Raw genomic sequence first — 21,481 nt, 5'->3', positions numbered from 1 at the left:
TTGGAGAAGGAAGTTATCATCGATGCATTCCAGGAACCTCCCGGATTGCTTATGCCCTGCCATGTTGTCCTTACTATTAAAAAAATAGGATAGGATAGGATAGGATAGAATGGAATGGAATGGAATGGAATGGAATAGAATAGAATAGAATAGAATAGAATAGAATAGAATAGAATAGAATAGAATAGAATAGAATAGAATAGAATAGAATAGAATAGAATAGAATAGAATAGAATGGAATAGAATAGAATAGAATAGAATAGAATAGAATAGAATAGAATAGAACAGAACAGAACAGAACATTTCAGTGACTACCCTAAAGAATAGTTTCTATTTTGGCACTTTATGATGCAGAGTCTTTTTGTGCATAGACTTCATTCTGCATCTGCAGTGTGCAGCACATTCATACCCTCTCCTGATAGGAAGTTCTTGTTGTCAGGCGCAAATGTCCTGGGGTGCAAGAAACTGCTAGTTAGTCTGGGCAGGGTGGATCTGGAAGGTGAGATACTGGGGCTCTCCAGCTTTGTCACAGTGAGAGGAGTAACCAACGGCATCTACCTCTCTCTCCTTGCTTTTCAATGTCCTTCAGTGAAAGGCTCATGGTCTTGCTGGACTCCTTGGTCTCACTGCTCAGCAACCTGTGGAGGAGGACACTACCAGCGCACGCGGACTTGCACCAATCCAGCTCCGTCTAGCGGAGAGGATATCTGCATTGGTCTGCACACTGAGGAGGCCCTTTGCAACACGCACCCATGTGAAGGTAGCCAGTTCTTGTCCCTGCTCCACCTGGCTTGGGTGGTGGTGGGAGCAAGGCACATCTGCAAAATGTTTAAAAAATAAATCAGAAACACCACCAGTTAGAAGCTTTTCTGTCCATTCAGTAAATGTCTATTGAGCAAGGGAAAAAGGAGACATCCCAGTGTTCAACTGCAATGCATCACCTTTCTCTTTACCTGTTCACTAGCCCATGGTCTGGCATTCTGGTGCCGGACAGGCAAAATCTTGTTAACGGCTGATACGTTTAAAGTAATTGAAAAAGCAGGAGCTTGGTTCTTCAGTGTGGAAGCTTACAAGACAAACAAAAGGAGTCATGAAACATCAATCTGTACAGTTGCTGAAGGGACAATCCTTCCTTTTTTTTACACAGACAGGCAGATGAGCATGTGCTACAACTCAGAGGACAGGATTTAGGTCTGTGCTGGTTTTGAACCTCCTTTGTGTATTTCTGATCGAGTGCAGGCTGACTCCTGCCCTTAAGAACATCAGCAAAACTCTCTAACTGCTGTAACTTGTGCTGGCTGCTTGGGGTATCCCTGGGAGGCCACTTCAGGACTTGAGGGTCCTGGTGCAACATTGCCCCATCCAGCTCCTTGTACGTCTTTAACCAAAGAGCTGACAAAGGAGCTTTTAAGACAACTCCATGCTGCGCAGTGCTCCACCAAGGGTTGATTCAGTCCGTATTAAGAAAACTACAACCTGACAAGTAGGGTATGATGCTTGCATTATTATTTGTATCGAGAAAATTAAATCCACTAAAGGCCCCTGGATTAGATGTGCGAGAGAGGCCCAGGCCAGGATCTAGACATCCTTCAGCATGGGAGAAGTTTGATATCTTCAAGGGATCCTATTCCTTCTGGGTGACGTTGTCTGCATGTTTTCCTGATCTTGGATTTCAGGTGGCTGGTCAGAGTGGTCAGAGTGGAGCCTGTGTAATGAAGAGGGCATCCAATACCGCAGCCGTTATTGCGAGGTACACAGCCCAGACTCTTCTCAGTGCATCGGAAACAGCACGCAGTATCAAGATTGCCTGTATAATGAAATTCCTGGTACGTACAGTGTCATGGAGGAGGGAGAGGGTGGGCCAATTCAGGAGAGCAGCTTGTGCCCTGACTGTCAAGCTAGGCTGAGATTTTCTCTACTATAAATTGGGTTTGGATGCTTCTAGAAAAACAAGCAAACAAACAAACATATTGTAAACTCCCTTGTTGCAGGCACAGGGTAACTGGCATTCCTTTAAGGCAGCTTAGTTTTTCTTCAAAACAGAATTACCTAGATCTGTAATAAATAACTAGTATTGCTTCACCTGAATTGAAGCTTTTAACTTTGCATAGTTCATCTCAGGCTGGGTTATAAAAATTATTTCTGTTCTCAGTATGGATATGGGCAACAGAAGGTCCTCCAGTTCAGGTATCAAAAGAAGCATCCCAAAAGGGTGAAGAAATAAGGTGAGGCAGATGGAGAAAATTGGTGTGTGAAGTGGGGAGATTAATCAAGGGTCTAACAGAGCGACATTGTTGATGGGCAGATGGTCATCAACATCTTCCACCCTGTGTTTTGCGGAAATTGAATCTCTCAGGCAAATATTTGATATGGGTCTAGACTGAATAACCCCTTTCCACATGTTCTTTTCTGGATTACAGTGCCCTGACTTAAAAATCTGAGGTGTCTAGGCAATGGTACTCTTCTTTTTCATGGTTTTCTCAGCTATCTTCTTTCCCCTAAATGGAAGAAGCTAAACAGTGATCAGGTAACAGTACTGGAATTGTCAGGTCTTTGGAGAGGTTTTGTTGCATGTGTTTCACACTCTGAGCTTATAATTCAATTTAGAGAGACTCTCACCTTGCTGCAGAACACATGAGCAGCTTCTCGTGTCTGGAGCACAGGGGGTTTAATTACTTAAAGAAGTAAAGTGATGGCAAAATGACAACTTTCTCCAATCTTCTTTTTGTTTAGTGATCCTGCCAGCCTCCAGCATTGATGAGAGCACGAACTGTGGAGGTAGGGTATATATCTTATTTTTATCTTAACCTGACTTGTTTTCTCCCTGTGCAGTATCAACCAAACCATTAATCTATACAGCTCATATCCCACTGATAGCCTTAATTCCACTGGAGTCTTGCTGTCTGAGTCAGACTGGAGGAATGTATCGCATGTCCACTTGTCAGTTCCAAGATTTTTATTTATTTTGGGGTTTGGGTTGGCCACTGAGGGTCGTTAATTACCAGGGAGCACATTGCTTGTCTCTCTGTACCCACAGGGTAAATGGTTCAGGAGAAAGGAAGGGATATTCCTCATTCCACTACTGTAAGCCTCCAGCTGTTTAGAGGCAGGTGTTTTTAAATAACCTATAAAGATTTCAGTGAACAGGGTCTCTTAGACAGATCCTTTGCTGATAGAGGACGAGATTAGAGTTTATACTTGTCCTCCAAGCACTTCCTTTCATTCAAGTCCTCACCTCTCGCAGAAGTTGTGTCTCCTTTCTGCATGTAACTTGGAAAGATCCAGTTATTAGTGTCACTTTTCCACTGCCCTAGGAGCCCCTATGATAAAAATGGAGACTGAAGAAAATGGCAGGCTCCTTCGACGTTTTAAAATGCTAGTTTCACACTAATGACCATGTCAATTCCTGCTAGCGTCACATCCCTGCTTTCCTGAAATCTAGATGATCTGCAGGCTGCCAAAATCTCTTCTCCCTGTGGAGATCACGGCAAAAAAAGGCATGCCACCTGTGGCATGGAAATGTGGCCTCTCAGTTTGTGACTGTGGGGCAATCAATGGAATTAAGATTTTAGCACCTGCAATGTAACAGTTGGCTTTCTGCGTCACTCCGTCTCCCTCAGAGGGTGCAACGTAACTGCTTCAGTTCCAGGACTCCTTGCTACAGCTTGCACTCTGCTGTTATGCACTGTATCCACACTTCCTTCTTTTACCACCACCATTGTATTTGCTGTTGCAATCTACATTTTACCATAGCTAATATTATTTATTACTTAGTGTTTTACAATATTTGGCAAAGAAGCCAATAAATAGAAATTCCGTTGATGCATCTCAGAAAATCTATATTTTCAAAGTGATGAACCAGAAAGCTTTCCCCCGGGGACTCACATGCTGCAAAAAAAATAATTTGTTTTTTCCCTAAGATACGGCTAAAAGTCACCTGAAAAATCAGATGTGTTTTTCAAAGGTGAGAGGGAAATGTAAGAGAGCTTTATGTTTTAGAAAGGATTTCCTACTGTAGTGAATCGGTAAGTGTAGCAGTGAAATGAAACATTCACTGCAATATAAGCAAAGCTGGACAGGAGGAGAATGTGACAGAGTGTCATGTGGCTTCACTGAGCACGGTTGCATATTCTGTGTTTTAGCTCTCATGAGTGATATAAAGCAGGCGGAGGTTTTTAGAAAGGAAATGTCTTTTTGGAAATGTCTTGTAACATTTAGTAGGAAATGATTGTCTTTCTGCTGGTTTTTTGGACCATCATCCAAAACACAATAGAAAGTGGTAATCTTGCAATCAAATTTTATAGTGTGGTTTAAAAAATAAATGTAGCTCGTCAGTCTAATAAATTCTGTATGTTCCTTACTGTAATTATGATTGAAGTGCATTACTTTGCTGTAGAATTCTATTGGTTTCGTTCTTTTTAAACTCAGGAGGATATTTTTTAACTAAAGATTAGAGGAGAGCAGTAGACTAATGGGCAGAATTCTCTATTTGAAAAGCATATCAGTTAAAATGTAAGATGGCACCAAAAAAATGCACACCGTGATCAGACTAAGAATGAACCTCATTTAACGCCACTCTGAGTAGTCCCTTCCATTTCTCTGCACACAGTCAAGTCAACACAGCAGTCTGTCCAAATGAATTGCCTTTTTAAGTATTACGGGAATTTTACTGCTGTAGTTGCCACTGAGCCAATGTGGCCCTCCCTTGGGACAGCTGCCCTGGGGGAAGCAGTCAGGGGTCCCCCCCCAACACTAGGGCCCGTGTTACTACTCTTTGAAAGATGACAGAGCAAAAGGTAGAGGAAAGGCAGTAGCATTTGGAGTCATCATCACTGATTCTTTTTCTGTAGATCCCCCCCTGCATGTAGCAAAAGACAACAGGGTCATAAAGTTTTGCCACCCAAGATTGCCTCTGGTTGCTTTGTTAACTTGGTGGCTATAAAGGTCACTACTGTTTGCTCTGTTGTCAGTGGAGATCTGTCGGTGGTTGGTTTTACCATGGGGTTTGAGACTCTCTGAGGTGAGGGAGGAATGAGGAGTACTATTTAACTTTGTCTTCCCCCCACCAGCCGGAGCTGCGAGTTAAGTACCTCCCAGCGCGTGGGATGCACAACTGCAGCTCCTTCCAGAGGTCAGCGCTGTGCTTGGAGGGTGCTGCTGCAATCCCATGTGGACGGATCTCTGTAGGAGGCTTTTATAGTCCAAGAGTTTTTCTTTTTGAAATATTTGCACTGTAGCTATCCCACCGGCACCTGCCTGCAACTGGCTTCCTATCTTTGCAGTTTGTGGAGAAAGCCAACAAAGAAGTGTTTTTCAAGCAGTTCCCCCCTTTCCTTTTTCCACCTTATCTTTCCAGTTCCCCTGAGGACCCCTGTTTCACTGTTAGTGGTACAAATACACCTCAGAGGTAGTGCAGACGTGGCCAAGGCAATGCTGCCCCGTGAATAAGCAAGAATGCTGAGCACACTTGGATTACATGGGGGAGGAATGTGTGTCTCCCCCACCCCACACACAGTCCCATAGGCATGTTGGGCAGCCGACAAAAAGGGCTTTCCCCTCCCTTCCTTCCCCTTCAGAGAAACACTGAGCATTTTTATCCCCTTATTTCCATGACACGCACATTCTTTGGAATCCATTAATGTGCATTGTTTGTACGGCTCATTTCTTTAGCTGTCAGCTTAACATAATGTTTAGTTTCAATATCAATAGAGGGGAGAGAGGAGAGACAGGGAGGGAGCTTTGAGAAAACAATGCATGAACCTGTTAAACTGCACAAGGCAGAGCTGCAGTGGGGAGACCGATTTGCAGGGAGATTATGTCAGTTTATGTTAGAACGTAAGACTCTGGCTTCAACAGCTTATTAATGTTGATCCCGAGAAGTCATAGTTCTGATTTGCACCTGTGGTCTTGTCAGGAGAGGGAAAAAGGCTGTTCTTTAAAAATAGCATCTCTTTTCATTTTCCTTGCAGGTTTTAGTCTCATCCATCTGATCGCCACTGGGGTCTCCTGTTTCTTCGGCTCTAGCCTCTTAACGTTTGTGATTTATGTGTACTGCCAGCGCTGTCAGAGGCAGTCCCAGGAGTCGACCGTTATCCACCCAACCACTCCCAACCATCTCCATTACAAGGGCAACACAACTCCCAAGAATGAGAAGTACACCCCTATGGAGTTCAAGGTAGGGTACTTGATGAGAACTACCACAAACAGCTTGATACTACCTGAACAAATGCTGTATTTATGTCACGGTTGGAATTGGGTAGGTTTGTGTATCTGTGCCCAGCTGTTGGCATTACACGTGGGGTTGAAGGGGCATTTAGCCGTACTGTCAAAAAGGGGTTAAAAAGTCCCATTACTGCAATGGGATTTTGTTCTGTTCCACAGTCCTGATGAATGCCAGTCTGGCAAGTACATACCAAGATACTCCAGCCCATTCTGACTATTGTATGCATACAAATTGTCCTCTAAGAAATCAGTAAGAGCTCAGTTCAGTGCATTGTTAGTGCGTGGTAAGAGGAAACGGAGGGGAGGAAGAATAAAAATGGAAACTTCATCAGACAAATGGCTGGGAAAATACTTATTGGTAGGATGAGGTTGTGGAAATGCTTTGGGAACTGCCAAATTGGAGAGAATTGAGAAAGCTGAGAGGGTTCTGCCCCTTCTATCAGTACTGGACAGAACTTACCCCAGGCAGCCATGCAGAATTCAATGATAGCAGCAGAATTGGGAGTTGAAGCCTTAGGAGAAGATGGGTGTTGAAGTGGCATACTCTGTTGCAATGTCTGCTTGCTAAAGAGAACATCACCCATTATCTGAGCAGATAGGACTACGGGTGCAAGAGACAATATGCTGAGACAGTAGCACATCGTTGTATTTGAGCATCAGTCTTCAGTTGAAGTGTGGGATCAAAGAAGTGAGCGGTGGGATGGGTGAAGGGGCTTCATGTCATCACGGGAGGAGCAGCCTGCCTAAGGTCACTTGAACAGTGTGGAGCGTTATCTGGGACATGAACACAAGACAGAAGGAAACCCTGCAGCTGCTTGCTCCTTCATATAGCTATGTGCTGTTGACATTTTGATTGTCTTTCTGCTGATCTGGCCCTGCTTCTGACTGAGACCTAACAATAAGATCAACAGTGGGACCGTTACCATAGTCTAAACTCCCTGGGTGCTGGGGACTGTTTCTATGTAGGGATTTTATAATGCTGGGCACAGGACGATTCCTGATACATTAGATTAATTTGCAATGTGAATACGCATCAGAACTAAGAGCTTGCATCAAATCATTTGAAAAGAGTCAATGTTGTTTTGGTGTTTTAAAAGGAAAACAGTTTGAGCTGGAAAATAACAGACCAGTTTGGCAATAAGCATGTGCTGAATTCCTTGTGTTGGGCATTGCAGCCCCTCAGAGGATCCCACTGCCTATAAACGCAGTCTCAAAAATACGTTTCTTAGCAGCATAAGGCTACAGTTGCATACAGTTTAATAAGGGTACAGCGTCATAATGTGAGTCAGCATGGATTTGTGGAAAGTAAATCATGTCAAGCAAATTGGATTCCTTTTTTAAATTAAATAAATATTGATCTAGATAGGAGGGAAGCAGCAGACATATTGGGATTTTCAGAGGCTTTTAACAAAGTTTCACAGGATGTATTATTCTACACACTCTGCATATACAGGTTAGGTAATAAATTATTGACAGGTAAAGAACTGGGACCTGATACTGGAAGCTTCAAACTATGAGAGTAATCCTTTCAGTTATGTGAGCAGTTGTGGCAAAGTCAATAGGAAAACCCAGATGAGAAAAGCTTGCAGGAATAAAGAGATGAGCAAGAGTATCGCCTTGTTTCTTGTGTAGCAAGCAATGAAGAAAAGAGACAAATTTATTTTTGTGGCCAAAACCAGGTAGTTACAGTGTTGGCTTTGAGTTAACATTTTCTTAATGATTTATATTGTGCTATTATATGTTATCAGATGATGCTAAAATAGGAAGAATGGTTAAAATTTAGAAGGATGAAGTTGTTCACAGAATGATCTTGATCAATTGGGTAAATGGATTGTGAAATGCAATGTGTCTATGCTGAATGGTGCAGTGGAGTAGAAGTAATAACAAAGTTAAGTAAAGTTTAAAATAGCAGCAGATTAGTTAATGTAGTATCAGGAGGGAGCTGACCTCTTTGATAGATCCATCTCTGAATACTTGATCTAGTGTGTAGTAACAGTGAGCAGCTGTTGGAGTCTTCTTTCGAGGGACATAAAGAGCCTAGGCATTAGATCAAGATTTGAAAAGTCTATTTAAAGGAAGGCATTCGCTAACTGGGACTGTATGGGTTAGGCTGGGGGAGAAGGGACTTGGACACAAGGAGAGATAGACCAGATGGGACTTATTTATAAAATATTAGGAAGTGAAAGAGTTGAAGTGCATAAATCTGCAGTCACTGGACGGACCAAAACTAAATGTTTAGGAGCAAGGGGCTACTTGCCGAGAAGAACTCAAAGCCATAGACTTTCAGAGTGGTGAATGAGGCAAAGAGATTTACAGAAAGGGTAAAATCTGTTTATCAAGTGAAGACCCTTTTCTCTATTCCTGTTGAATATTTATTTCCTTATGTTCATCTTCTCTGTGGCCCTCCTTTCTTAAACTCTTGCCTGAAAATGTCTCATTTAATACTACAAATTTGCCACTCCTCAGTGTTCCCTTGAAGGATATAGCGTTAGCACAGTGAGAGGAAGGCTCTGTGTGCTCTGTGCTGTGTAATTACTTACAGACCTTGTTATTAGCCAGCTTTATATTTAGGAATAACTGGCAGATTTTTCTAAGGGTCAGGAGGGAGTTTTTCATGCCTTCAAGGAGCATGTGTGGTTTTATTGTGATGCTACACAATTAATATTCAAATGATGGAGGAGCTAAAATTCACCTTCTGGAAAATGAGGGTTGGACTGAGCTTGGATATGGGCCCATCTGAATTTAAAATGTGTATGTGTAGAAGAAAGTGAAAACACCTGAAATTCCAGATTCTAAACCCAAGTAAGTTTCTATTCAGCAGATAGCAAGAAAACTGCTCCCAACGTATTTTAGGTAATGAAAGCAAAAGAATCATTGTAGGTTTGTGTGTATGTTTGTGAAAGAGAGAATAAATCCACGATTAAGGAAATATATGGTGTGTAGACTACTTTTCAGTAACAGAAAATGATCATACACAGTGACGTGGTGGTAGCAGAAGGCTGAGCATGTGCACAAGTCTATTATTTTCCATTCTTTGATAATAATAAGCTTTCTGCGACCATCTTTAGTTTGTTTTCATCTTGAAATATCTCTGCTCTCCAACCAGCAGGTGAATGCAGTAGAAAGTTTGGCAGTGTTACGTTCAAACGTATAGCACTGAATGCAAACTCATAAATTAAGGTGAATTTTATATGAAGGCAAATTTTAATGAAGTGCTAGCTGATATGAGCCTTGTTGGACATTTTAGCACAGCAATGCAGTAATGCAGATCAGATGTAAATATCATACATAATGGTGACCTATTGATCATTTAGCTGATGCTAACTTACCTAGGCAGTGTTTTGCAGAAGAGTGTTTTATTTTTGCTGGCTTCTTTTCCCTTCCTGTTTTGCTTTCTCAGGAATGCTGTGAGGTTTATTATTAGCTATTTTAGCCATGATGTCTTAAAAGACTTCATGCATATGCATTTACCAGCAGCACGTTGATTTTGATTTGTTATTCACAGATCGTAGGGGAGAGACCTTTTGGGTCACCTAATAAGCAGTTCATGTTTCATTAATTGGTTAAAGTTCATACAGCACTCTGACAATATTGAAGACTGTGCAGAACAAGAGCATAATGAAATAAAAATTATCTGCTCTTCACATTTTGTCATGATGGGTTACAGAACCACCTACAACCTTCCTAGTACTGCCACACCGATTAGTTAATAACTGGCTATCAAAGCAGAGAGATCCTCTTTCTTAACATTTTTCTTCAGCTGCTTAGTGACTTACTCATGTGAGTTACTTATTAGAGTCATGCTGATGGAAAGCCAGATGATCCTGCAGTAGAAGCGGGTCAAGGTTGAGCCCTTGTGAATTAGGAGCTCTTGGAACAGCCACACGTGGAGAAAGGGTTTGGACTGAACTTCTTCCTATTGCTAAATCCTCTGCCAATAAAGAGAGCCAACATTTTATTCTATGCGGGATTTGGACAGGCGAAGGCGTCTGCACATTGGTCCAAATCCAAAATCCAATGGCCTTTGGATCAGGCCAGATGGGAGTAGTGAGAAATGTAAGTTCGCAGGATGATTATGATGATGATTCTGCAGATTTTCTTCTCGATTGTGCTGGACAGACCTCCCTCTGTCCTTCCTTCCTTAAACACAGCTTTAGTCATGAGTCACGCAGTCAAACTCTTTCTGTACTGATGCCTCAAATAAGCTGAGGAAGCACCTGAGCAGTGCATCTGCTCTGGGCATCACCGCTGCTCTTGTAGAAGCTAAGGGCCAAACACTGAAGTTGTGCTCAAGCAAAACAGTCATTTATGTCAATGAGCAAATTTATTGTGGGGGAAGATGAGGTGAGAACTGGGTGAGACTGCAGGATATGACAATGAAAGAGGAAAACTAACTATTTGATGTATCGCCTGATACCTGAAGTTTCGAGGAGGACATCAGAACAATACACATTAACTTCAGTAGGACTGTGAGTCCTGCACTTGCCCAAAGTTATACAGCAAATATAAATGCAGCTACCAGAAAATGGGGGGAATATTCAGTAGATCACTTGGGACTCTGTATAAATTAGAACCTACAATGAATATTTTTTAATAAAGTAAGAACAGTGCTGTTGAGAATCAAATAACAGTGCAGAGCAGACACCCCCTATGAAGGACTCCGAACACTGTGATCCACACTTCATTACTAATCCCGAATAATTCATGGCAATAAAATACCAATGTGGAGGGTTATGAAACAGAAACCAATTCTGTCTTTGGAAGAAGAATCCTTCTGAATAAAACAACAGGCTGGGTGTTTGGTGTGTCTTTCAGCATTGCAAAAAGAAATAAAGCTCAGGGTATAGGAAAGTGGATACCGCTATGGATTTTAGATGTCTCTCTCTTGGTGATGGTCATTTTCATTGCCGCTGAAAATCACACCTTTTTTATAGTGGGGAGACAGCCAGCGGTTCAAGTTTAAATGAGCTTTAACTACTGTGAAGTGCCCTGGAGGAATGTTTGTCTAAGTCAGCCTTGGTCTCTGAGGATGTTTGTTTCTCTCTGCCATGGAAAACTTAGGGCTTCAGTGTCCTATCGCTTAATTTGATATGTTGCTACCTCAACTAAAATTGGCTAACGCATTTATTTGTGGTGATCACAGCACATACACTGATAGCACTGTGATATAAGCTTTTTTCTTTTCCCGGTGACCCTTTCACTGTGCATCATTCAAGCCCTAGGAAGTGGCTGTAAAGTTCAGACATAAGCCAGCAGTTGATGATACCCAACATCGTCAATAAGTTATCAACGGCCTCCCTGAAGTATTTGCTTTAGCTGCATGGTGTTTTAGAGAGAAATGTAGCTGATGTAATCAGCTGGAAAAAATAAATACATATATATATATTTATAAAAAATATATAGTAAATCAGATTGAAACATAAATTTTGTTCCCAGTGAATTTCATGTTTAACAAAGACTATTTCCCCTGTGCAAAGTGGCATTTAAGAACATTAAGTGCTTGAATGGTAGAGTACATATTTTTAGTACTTACCATGAGTATAGTATTATTTGAAAAAGAATAGTAGAGGCAGGGGGTTGTATTGGCAAAGGAGCATTGTGCCCTTTCTTGTATGATCCTGCAGTTGCAAATATCACTTCAGGGGACTCTGAATTTACATAATGCCTGCTAGGAAGGGAAAGCAAGAGAGCTTACTGATGGGGAAAAAAGGATTAAGTGGTGCGTCTTAGTCAAAATCTATTAGTGTCTTTTCTCCCTTTTATATCATTGGGTCGAGTCAAATTGAGCAGTCAAGCATGTCTGGAGGTGTGGCTATCCTAGGATGATTGTGCCTGTAGAGTGATGTGCATCTCTTGCAGGTGTCCTCACCCCATGGCAGCAGTGGCCCAGCAGGTTGCTGTGTGCAAGCCACAGATATCTCCCTCTCATAGATACATTATTTAAGAGTAGGGGAAACTGCCAATTCGGATCTGAATGTTTCCTTGCTCCTGCTCCCTCTGGGATGCTAAGCAGCTGCTCACAATGGTCCCCCAATGGGAATTGGTTCCTGCTCCATCCGCTTTTCATACAAACCCTTCATTACTTCACAGGGCTATTGCTGCTCACTGTGGGTGGGAATCCACATTGTTCCTCCTCCCCCACCATTTTGAGAGAGTCCAGCTTTTGGGATGAATTTTTGGTTTCCTCTTTAAGCCATATTGAGAAGTTTTAAGTGACACTGGGGGTAGATGCTTCATATTTATCCTGCCGTGTTTTTCTCTATTGACTCAGCCTTCCCTCCTCCTCCCCAGGTGTATCTCTTCTACACCCAGGTCAGGGATGTGGTCCGTGCTCTGCCTCCTTACAGGCTAGGCTAGTCATCATGGATGCTCACACTAGCCTTTCTTTGCGGTTGTATTTCTGCAGCTCTGATAATCTGTGGATGCAGGCAAGACAGGTTTATAGGCAGACAAGTTTTGTTTTGTTTTCAATTAGATTAATGAGTATAGCTGGAAAAACTGGCAGGTTTTTGAACATGTGAGCTGCTATTTCAGACCTGAAGACAGGCAGATGTGTTCAAAAGTTTATCTGATTTTTCCAGCTACACTAATTGGTCTAATAATTGATATTACCTTTTTCTTGCAATTTTTGCCTTTCCTAATTTCTCTGAGGTTGACATGTATCTGCCCCCACCCACCCACCTATGCTGGAAGAAGGAGAATTAAATGATGAAGAACTGCAGGAATGGGAATAACAAAATCGCACTGCACTGACTGCTATGTATTTACATGACTTCCCTCTGCTGGTCAGAAGAGGAATATTTCAAATACACCTTCGCCTCATTTGCTAAAAGTTAATGGTTCTCCTTTGGTCCAGGTGCTTGACGTGGTTCTTCCCTCCTTGTCTCCTCGAAGCTCTGGATGGCAGTGTTACGCGCATTAGCTGAACTGGGAAATCCTCAGTGCCTCCAAGATATGCAGGAGGAATTAATTATGTGTTTGCAGAAGAGTTTAAAGGGAGTCATGAAAGAGGCAGGGAGCTAAAGTAAAGGGAGAGCATAATATTAGACAGACAATAAAGACCAGAAAACATGTAACCTTTGTGGTAGACTTGGAGGGGAGCTGCCTCACTCTTCATCTGGAATAGCTCCACTAGCGAATAATGGATTTTTAAATAGAATTATAAAGAAATCTCGCTGCATACATACAAAATAAAGATAGCTGTGTCAGTATTCAGAACTAGAGCTCAATGTCCAGAACGTGTTTGGCAGCTCTGAGAGAGGACAGCTGAAATACCTGAGCTGTTTTTTTTCCTGAACCATGACCAGCCTGTCCTAAAGAGCAATTGAGAGATCAGGGCTGCTCAGGATGTGCTGGCTGCTGCCACCACACAGGCTTCACAGGCTGCAGCAACACTACGTCTGTTGCCATCTTTCCCTGGTGCATCATTTATATATGCACAATAGGTTTGGCGTAGGGTAAGCAGGAGTAGCTCTGCCTGCATTCCCCTATAGCTGGGGGATCCTCATTAAGTCAGCTCTAACATCGTCCTGAGATTTGGCAAAAAGCATGTGATTAAAGGAAAGAACTGAAAATCTGTGGATGAAGGAATCTAGATGGACCGTATCCCAGAGTCTGTGAGAACCAGCTAATGAACAACTCCAATTACCTTTATAAATATCATGGATCTTGGGCAAACCCTGAGTACCATGAAATGTAAAGGTAATTCAAAAGCATTTGTAAGAAAGCAGGCCAATTTCCTCCCAGCTAATTGAGTCACTGTTAAGCTACCAAAGTCCAATGCACTAAAGTCACACAAGTAGCTCCAGTACGTCTGTGTGAGAAACACTAGTTGGATTTGGGGGTAAGAGAAACTATCTGTAATCATACAGGCCTGTAATCATACATATCATAATTGATAGAGTACGCCTGGACCTTCTCTATTCAACAAAGCATATCAATGGGGTGTTAAATCCTGCTTGGTCTTCAAAATTTGGCAGAGTTGGGGCCATACTAGAGAGTGAAACCAGGACAAACAAATGGGATTGACTCGACTGTGCTTTCAGTTACAGCGATAGAAGCTCATTGAAACAAATCTGTGTCAGTGTTAATATGCAGGCAAATTTGAATTAATATTTGAGAGGCAACATGTCACATACCCTGATGAAATGAAAGGTGGTTGGGCTGAACCGATAGCTGAGCCGGGACCTAATGCTGAGCAGGAAGAAATAAAACACGATCACTTTTTGCACAGAGTTTCAGCATTAGAGGATGAAGGGAAAGCACGAGACTGAGCTGCATAAGGGCAGATTCTCAGCTGGTTAAAAATGTAGCTTCACTGGTCCATACACCTAAAGGAAAGAGGATGATGTTGGTGTCTTAAATAATCTTGTGACGTGTAAGTAGAAATTGGCTTGGACAGGAACGCTGCTGCAGAGCTTGAAACCTGGCTAATGGACTGTGAACATCAGGCAATCATTAATGGGAACATATGGGGCTATGGGGAGGAGTTGTGTGGGGCACCGCAAGCAGTAATGCAAGGTTTGGCTTTATTTAATACTTCATTAACGAGCTTGGAGAGGGTGCAGTAATTGTGTTAATTAAACTAGCAGAAGATATTAAACTGGGAGGTGTGTCAAAAAAACAGCCATTGCTATAGAAATAATGGAAAATGACCTGGGGAGATTATAAATGTAGAGAGGAAATAACAACATGAGATGCAGCATGGGGAGAAAGCAAAGCAATGTTGAGGAAAATAATCAAAAAGCAGCTATTTAGAGGGTGGGAGATACTTGGAAAGCAGTAAGACTGTAAGAGACTGCATAGAGTTAGCAGATGGCAAATTAGGCCAGTTTTTACTTTTATTTCTATTTTTACTACTTTTTTTTTTGTACCACTGCAGTTACACCTTTGCAATTCTCAGTCTAAATGTAGCGCTGTGGACTGGCACCAGGCTGCATGACTTGTGCTGGTAATTCACCAGAATAAGCAGCTCTGAGGCCATCTGAAAACTCAGGGCTGCTTGCTCCAGTATAACTGCAATGAGGCAGTGAGACCTGCCTTCCCCAGACAGACCTACAGCCAGTCACCGTGGCCTTACTAGTTACCGACAGCGGAAGCCCAGTCTAGCCCAGTTACTCTAGATGACCATCTGCACCCAATGCAGATTACTAAACTTAGTTTTAGAAGGCAGTGGTTTTACCTCTGGTGAGTTAGTCTGAGTACTAGAGCATGCATGAGGGCAGGTGCTGTAGCTCAACTCATGAGCCCCTGTAGTAACACTACAGTATACGTGAGGGACCCAGGAAGGGCATACACTGAAGCATAGTAGTGCAGCAAGGAGACAGTTTACACCTTCCCACACAGCTGAGATCATGTCTGCTATATCCTGTGCGCCAGCTATATTGGGAAGCAGCTTGGGGCAGCCCTGAATTCCTCTTTTGTGTCTGGATGTCACGTCATGGGTGTTGCCGCCACCAAATCACTGGCAAGCCAGGGATAAATAGCAAGCTTTAGGCTAGACACCTGCACTTGCCAGTGGGAAGATTTCCATCAACTCGTCAGACTTCAGTTTCCAGTTCAGAAAAATACTTAAACCTGGATTTAGCTCTAAGCAGGGACTCACTTCAGTTTGCCTTACTATTACATACAGTTTGTTTTGTCATCTTACTCATGTGCTTAAAGTCAGAGATGTGCCAAAGCATCTTTCTGACAATGGTCCTTTATGTTGCCAACTCTGAAGGTTTTTATAAGTTTAAAATGGCAGTAATATAACCTCACTCCCTCCTAAGTATAAGGATAAAATAGCTATTTTCAAACAGCTATAGAAAACTGTAGCTATTCATTTTCTTATAATTGAATGTTAGTTCCATTGTCAAACCGAGCACATGTACAGATACTGCTGTCATTTGGGGGTTGTTTAATTTATTTACCAACAGTGAACAAAGAATTTCCAGTCTAAAAATATGGTAAACTTCCGTCCAAAAAGAACATGCAATTATAAGTTTAGTGTCCCAGTGGGATTTTTTTTTATCTCTTTTTGAGAGGAAAAACCTTCTTATATAGAAAATAGGTTCCTCATCTGTACATCTACACTTCACTGTAAATGCTGCAAACAAACAGCCTTATTGAATTCATCAGAAAAAACTCAACACATAAACCCTGGCCACTGCTACCTTTGACTTCAATGTAGGCAGAGCTCAAGAGATTTTATAAAAGCATCAGGTGAGATAGTTTGTTTAGTGCAAGACACTAAGCAAATTTTTAAGAAGATCGGAAGGGAGAATTCTTAAGGTGTTAAAAATCACTCTTAGCTGGCAGTAAATACACAGGTCTCATAAAGTCTTTCTGGCAACTTTCCGTCTTTCCAGGGTCATTTGTAATGCGTAGCTTGAGAGGCACAGCAGTGTTGTGGCATCCAGTGGATCAGAAGAAAGGGAGCATGTGGGTGGGCCAGCCGTCATTTATTTTCCTGGTGTCAATTATTGCCAAAAGAGGTTATTTTAGTTGTATGGTTTATTTTGTTGAAATGTAATTATTATGCTAATTATTGCCAAATTTACTGGTTAATTATAATTCTGAGATCTCTGCCTTGGTAATTCCAGAGATGTACAAGCTGTGAGAAATGTTTCATAATATTAATGTATTTCCACAACCCTAAGTCATTTGGCTAATGTTCCTAGAACACAAAGAGTAACATCCTTTAACAAGAAGGCATGGCTAGCTCCATAAAACAGCTGATCTGCATCGAAAAGGCATTTTGCTCAATCTGATTTCACTGCAAGAAACAAACGACTTAAAAGGAGCACAAAAGAAGCTAAATGTTGGATCTTGGCTTCCTTACATCGTTGCACAATTCCCTTATCCCGCCATTTTCCTGGGGGATGAGGGGGAGTAATGGCCAGCCCACTGTTGCTGCAGGAAGTCTGTTGGATGCTGTTCCAAGGAAAATTTGAAACGCCACTTTAATTCTTTTAGGGCTAATTGTGCGACTGAGTTCAGTGGGAATTTTGTCCCTGATTTCTGCAGAGACAGGATGCAGGATGCACATGGGCTTGATTTGGATATTGCCAAGAGGAATGGGTTGACTACAAAGTTGCTGTCTGCTACCAGGACCCTAATTTTAGACCTTTGCCTATGTCCACAGCCGGTGACCAGGGTTAGCAGTGATTGGAGTTGTTACCCTTGGTTCCGTAGTGCCTGCGCTTACTTTGTGATGAAGGAAAGGGGAAGTTTTTCTTTGTAGTACAGTGGGACGTTCACCATTACAAACTTGCAAGGTGGAAACTTCCAACTCTGCAGTCAGTCCTGGCACAGGCGACGCATCTCCGATGAGTCATGCCCATTGGGAAGGTGCACGCTGCGTTGTTCAGCCTCTGCAGAGGTTAAAGTGGTGATAACCATAAATGCTAGACAGAGTGGTTTGAAGCTGCCCAGGAAGGTCACCCAACCTTTTTCTTTCTTCTTTTTACATTTTTAAAGAGGAAAGTGTCATGGGTGGGAGGTGGAAGAACTGAAATTACACCTGTCGAGAGAGACATAGTGGAGAAACTGTGAGGCTGGGGAAAACTGTCCTTGCTCACTGACTTCACGGGGGCTGTAGTGCTGCGTAGCTGGTGAAGATTAACCTACAAAACTCTTGGGAAACTTGCTGACTCTTCCCCCACACCGCCCCCAAAATAGAAAAGAAGATCTGGAGCTCAGAGAAAATGCTGAGCTCCAGAAAGCTGAGTGCTTTCTACGTGAGAAGATTAAGGAAATCTTGCCATTGCATGTCACCCTATGGGAACTACTTTATGGCCCTTATTTTGGTATTAGTTGTATGTGTATCAGATACTTTTAGAAGCATCCTTTTCACTTTAGCTTCTCAAAAACTGTATGGAATTCCTTTTAATTGGGGGTGGGGAGATGTTCATCCCCTTTTAAAATCAAGTTTTGAAATCTTCATGACTGTTTATTGAAAATTGAAACATTTGATCTGTTTATGTGTGTAAGAAATGTTTATACAGCTTGTACATGCAGCTGTAGGATGGGAGTAGTACTGAAAGTCTCATACTGTTACGCATGAAGATGTTTTGATACATCTGGGAGAATGTAAGCAAGTAGGTCAGTGGATTATGACTTAATGATTTGGAGCAGAGGCAGAATTTGGGGGAGTAGTGGCAAGGCATTGCTGGAGAAAAAGTAACAAACGGAAAATCTGAATGATGACTTAGGCTAAAAATATCAACGGAGAAAGCTGAACAAAATTAAATGTATGCATATCACAGCCACTTCTTGGCGACTGTAATATTGGGGACTTCGCTCAGAGGTGGCTGAGGTGAAGAGGCACTCGTAGGAGTTGGGCTGTGAGCAAGGGTCTGTTCTGTGTTAGTTTTTATGATTGACTGTGGTTGTGCTGTCGTGACGACTCTCGGCCTTTCCCGTTGGGACCGATAAATATTGGTAGGAACACCTATGGGCGCAGCAGGCTGTTTTCATCCCCACAATAATGCCAGTGAGTTCAAGTTGTCAGGAGGCTCTGACCTTGACAGCATAACCCATATAGCGTTGGGGGAATATCTTCCAAAGGGAAAGTCGTTGGCCATCTCTGTACTGTCACAGTGAAGAATTGCAGGACGAGAGCAAGGATTAAAGCTCTGAGTAAAAACAGCACGGGAGCCCACCCAGAGAGATGTAGCCGTGCGCCTCTTCTCCTGCAGTGCATGCATGAGTATGTATGTGTACATCTCTAAAATTCACTGCTGCCTAATTTCCCTTCTTCAAAATATCAACCAATTTCTAGTGCCGAGGAACTTAATCATCTATTTATTAAAATGAGACAGACAATAAGTTTGTGTGGGGAAATGTTAAGGCAGTGCACATTGATCATGCTGATTTAGGACTGTACTGCCATTGCAGCGTTTCTGGAGACAAATTCTTTGCAGCTAATTGCATTATAAATTCCACTAAACCATTTTCATAAGGTATTTTCCTAAGACATAAGCCCTCATTGAAAATAAAACCAAAAAGAGCAAAGGAGCAGTTGTGGGTTTTTTTCCTAATTAAATATTATATGAAAGTAAGACAAGAGAGAGAGAAAAAAACACAAATCGTGTTAATTAAATGCTAAGTCTGCTCTAAGGGGCTAGTTTTAAACACTGTGGGACATGTTGAAACTCATACAGATTTTCCAACTGAAGGCCAAAAAAGTAGAGTCCTGAGGTCTTTGTCTTCAGATCAAGATGGTCCTAAGCCATCCCAGGTCAGGATTTTGATGTCACCAAATTTCAGAGGTGGTAATCCTGGCATGTCATGAATTTTAACCATCCTGAAAAGTGACCCAGATGAGGCCTGGATGCTGGACCACCTTCAAGAGAGCCCAGGGAGTGCACAGTGGGAATCAGCCTCTTCCTCCTGCTGTGGTGGACCATGCCTGCAGTGGGTGTCCTGGGCTAGAGACACTGATAGGAAATAGCAGTCATCATGTACAGCTGGTATGAACACCTGTGGTGTTCGCCAGAGAGCAGTTCTCCCAAATACTCAGTGGTAGTACTTAGCAAAGTGCATTTCTACAGGGGATCTCAATTGTTTTTATCAAGCTGGGTCAGAAAACACTGAAGCAGAGAGCAAGTTAATTGGATTTCCCAAGGAAGCATAGCAAGCAGTGGAGGACTGAGCCTGGCTTCCTTGTTTCCCAGCCTCCAGCACAAAGCAGCAGACTGTTGCCCACACTATTTTAATATTTCTTTGGGTGACTGGGAGCAAAGCATGACATTTCTTTTCTTCCTTCCATATTGAAGGGCACAAATTCTCATTCCTTGGAAATATTTGTCACTTTGAGGGTGCCTATACAAATTCTCTCCTTGGTTCCTACAAGTGACGTGCTGTGAGCTCATTTTAGAGAGTCCAGGCAGGGAAGGATCACGGTCAGACCAGGAGGCTGAGTCTCCTCCGGATTTCATGTATGAGATGCTTCAGGTAGTGCCCATTGCCAAAAAACTTATTCAGTAGTTCAGCAATTGGGAAATTTCTTTGCCAGGGTACTTTTGCCATAGGAAAGCCTTTCTTCCTAATGTCTTGTATGAAACTGGGAGTCACAGCTCCCAGGGTAGCTGTAGCTGTCAGTCTGCTATAGGATTAGAAGAAAGCATTTTCTTTTCTTCCTCCTCCTCTCCCCCTCCCCATGCAGTAAAATTGCTTGATTACAAAGAGATTGGGAGATAAATGTGCTGCCTGTGGTCTTGTCTTTCAGCCTAGGGGTAGCTCTGATCATTTAAGTGGTCACAGCTGGGACGTGGCTAAGCCCTGACTGTGCCATGGGCACATGCACAGGGCGAGACCCCGCTCACCTAACTGTAGCCTCCTAAAAGTCGGGCACCCACTGTCAGCAGGTTGCCCCACTGCTGCCAGGGCTGGGGGGGACAGGGGCTCCCTCAGAAGGCAATTTTCATCCACACCTGCCTTCATGCAGGAAGGAGGCTTCTCCATGGCTTGCCCATGGAGCCCCAATGCCTGAAGTTTAGGTGGCTGAAGTTAGGTGGGTCGAGTAAGGCTAATGGAGCTGGGTATTTCATGGGTTTGAGCATTAGTTAATTAATTTTCATCTTGCCTTGAGCTGTGTCAGGTATGAGCTGTTTGTCTCAAGGGGGAACTGAGGCAAACTGGTTCCCCCCGGAGCATCGGGTTGTGGCAGAACAACCATTAGGTCCCAGGACTCATTAGATCTTTCCATCTCTCTGCTCCAGGCGGGAGAGACGCTCATGCCCTCTTTAAATGTGCTGTGCCCTGATCATGAGGATGCTGTAGCAAACACGCCTAGTGTTGACTCCCAAATCAAAGGAGTGAGTTCCCTGCATGACAACCATTAAAGGTGCACGTAGGAGCGACATAGGCCAGAGATATGTATAAGAAATTTAAGTCAGGGGTTAGCTGAAAAAACTGTCATAAATTTTTCTCAGCCAAATTCACAGAAGTCAGATGACTATAAAGATGAAGGAGAAAGTTTCTTTCCATCTCTCTGCTCCAGGCGGGAGAGACGCTCATGCCCTCTTTAAATGTGCTGTGCCCTGATCATGAGGATGCTGTAGCAAACACGCCTAGTGTTGACTCCCAAATCAAAGGAGTGAGTTCCCTGCATGACAACCATTAAAGGTGCACGTAGGAGCGACAAGATATGTAGATATGTATAAGAAATTTAAGTCAGGGGTTAGCTGAAAATAAATTTTTCTCAGCCAAATTCACAGAAGTCAGATGACTATAAAGATGAAGGAGAAAGTTCCATAAAATTATTGCATCCCCC

The 21,481-nt window shown here is 42.6% G+C and overlaps 1 protein-coding gene across 1 annotated transcript in view; it reads left to right on the top strand.

The window, feature by feature from the left end:
* SEMA5B (semaphorin 5B) overlaps positions 1–21,481 on the top strand; it is a 186,166-nt gene that overhangs the window by 163,583 nt on the left and 1,102 nt on the right. Inside the window, exons 18-21 of the mRNA XM_009274988.1 lie at positions 590–760; positions 1,677–1,826; positions 2,734–2,778; positions 5,970–6,175. Of these exons, the coding sequence (XP_009273263.1) occupies positions 590–760; positions 1,677–1,826; positions 2,734–2,778; positions 5,970–6,175 (572 nt within the window). The remainder of the gene's footprint in view (positions 1–589; positions 761–1,676; positions 1,827–2,733; positions 2,779–5,969; positions 6,176–21,481) is intronic.

This window comes from Aptenodytes forsteri, unplaced genomic scaffold (assembly GCF_000699145.1).
Source record: "Aptenodytes forsteri isolate BGI_AS27 unplaced genomic scaffold, ASM69914v1 Scaffold255, whole genome shotgun sequence".
Taxonomy (NCBI): domain Eukaryota; kingdom Metazoa; phylum Chordata; class Aves; order Sphenisciformes; family Spheniscidae; genus Aptenodytes; species Aptenodytes forsteri.
Note: the sequence above shows the minus strand (reverse complement) of the source record. Positions and strands in the feature narration are given on the sequence as shown.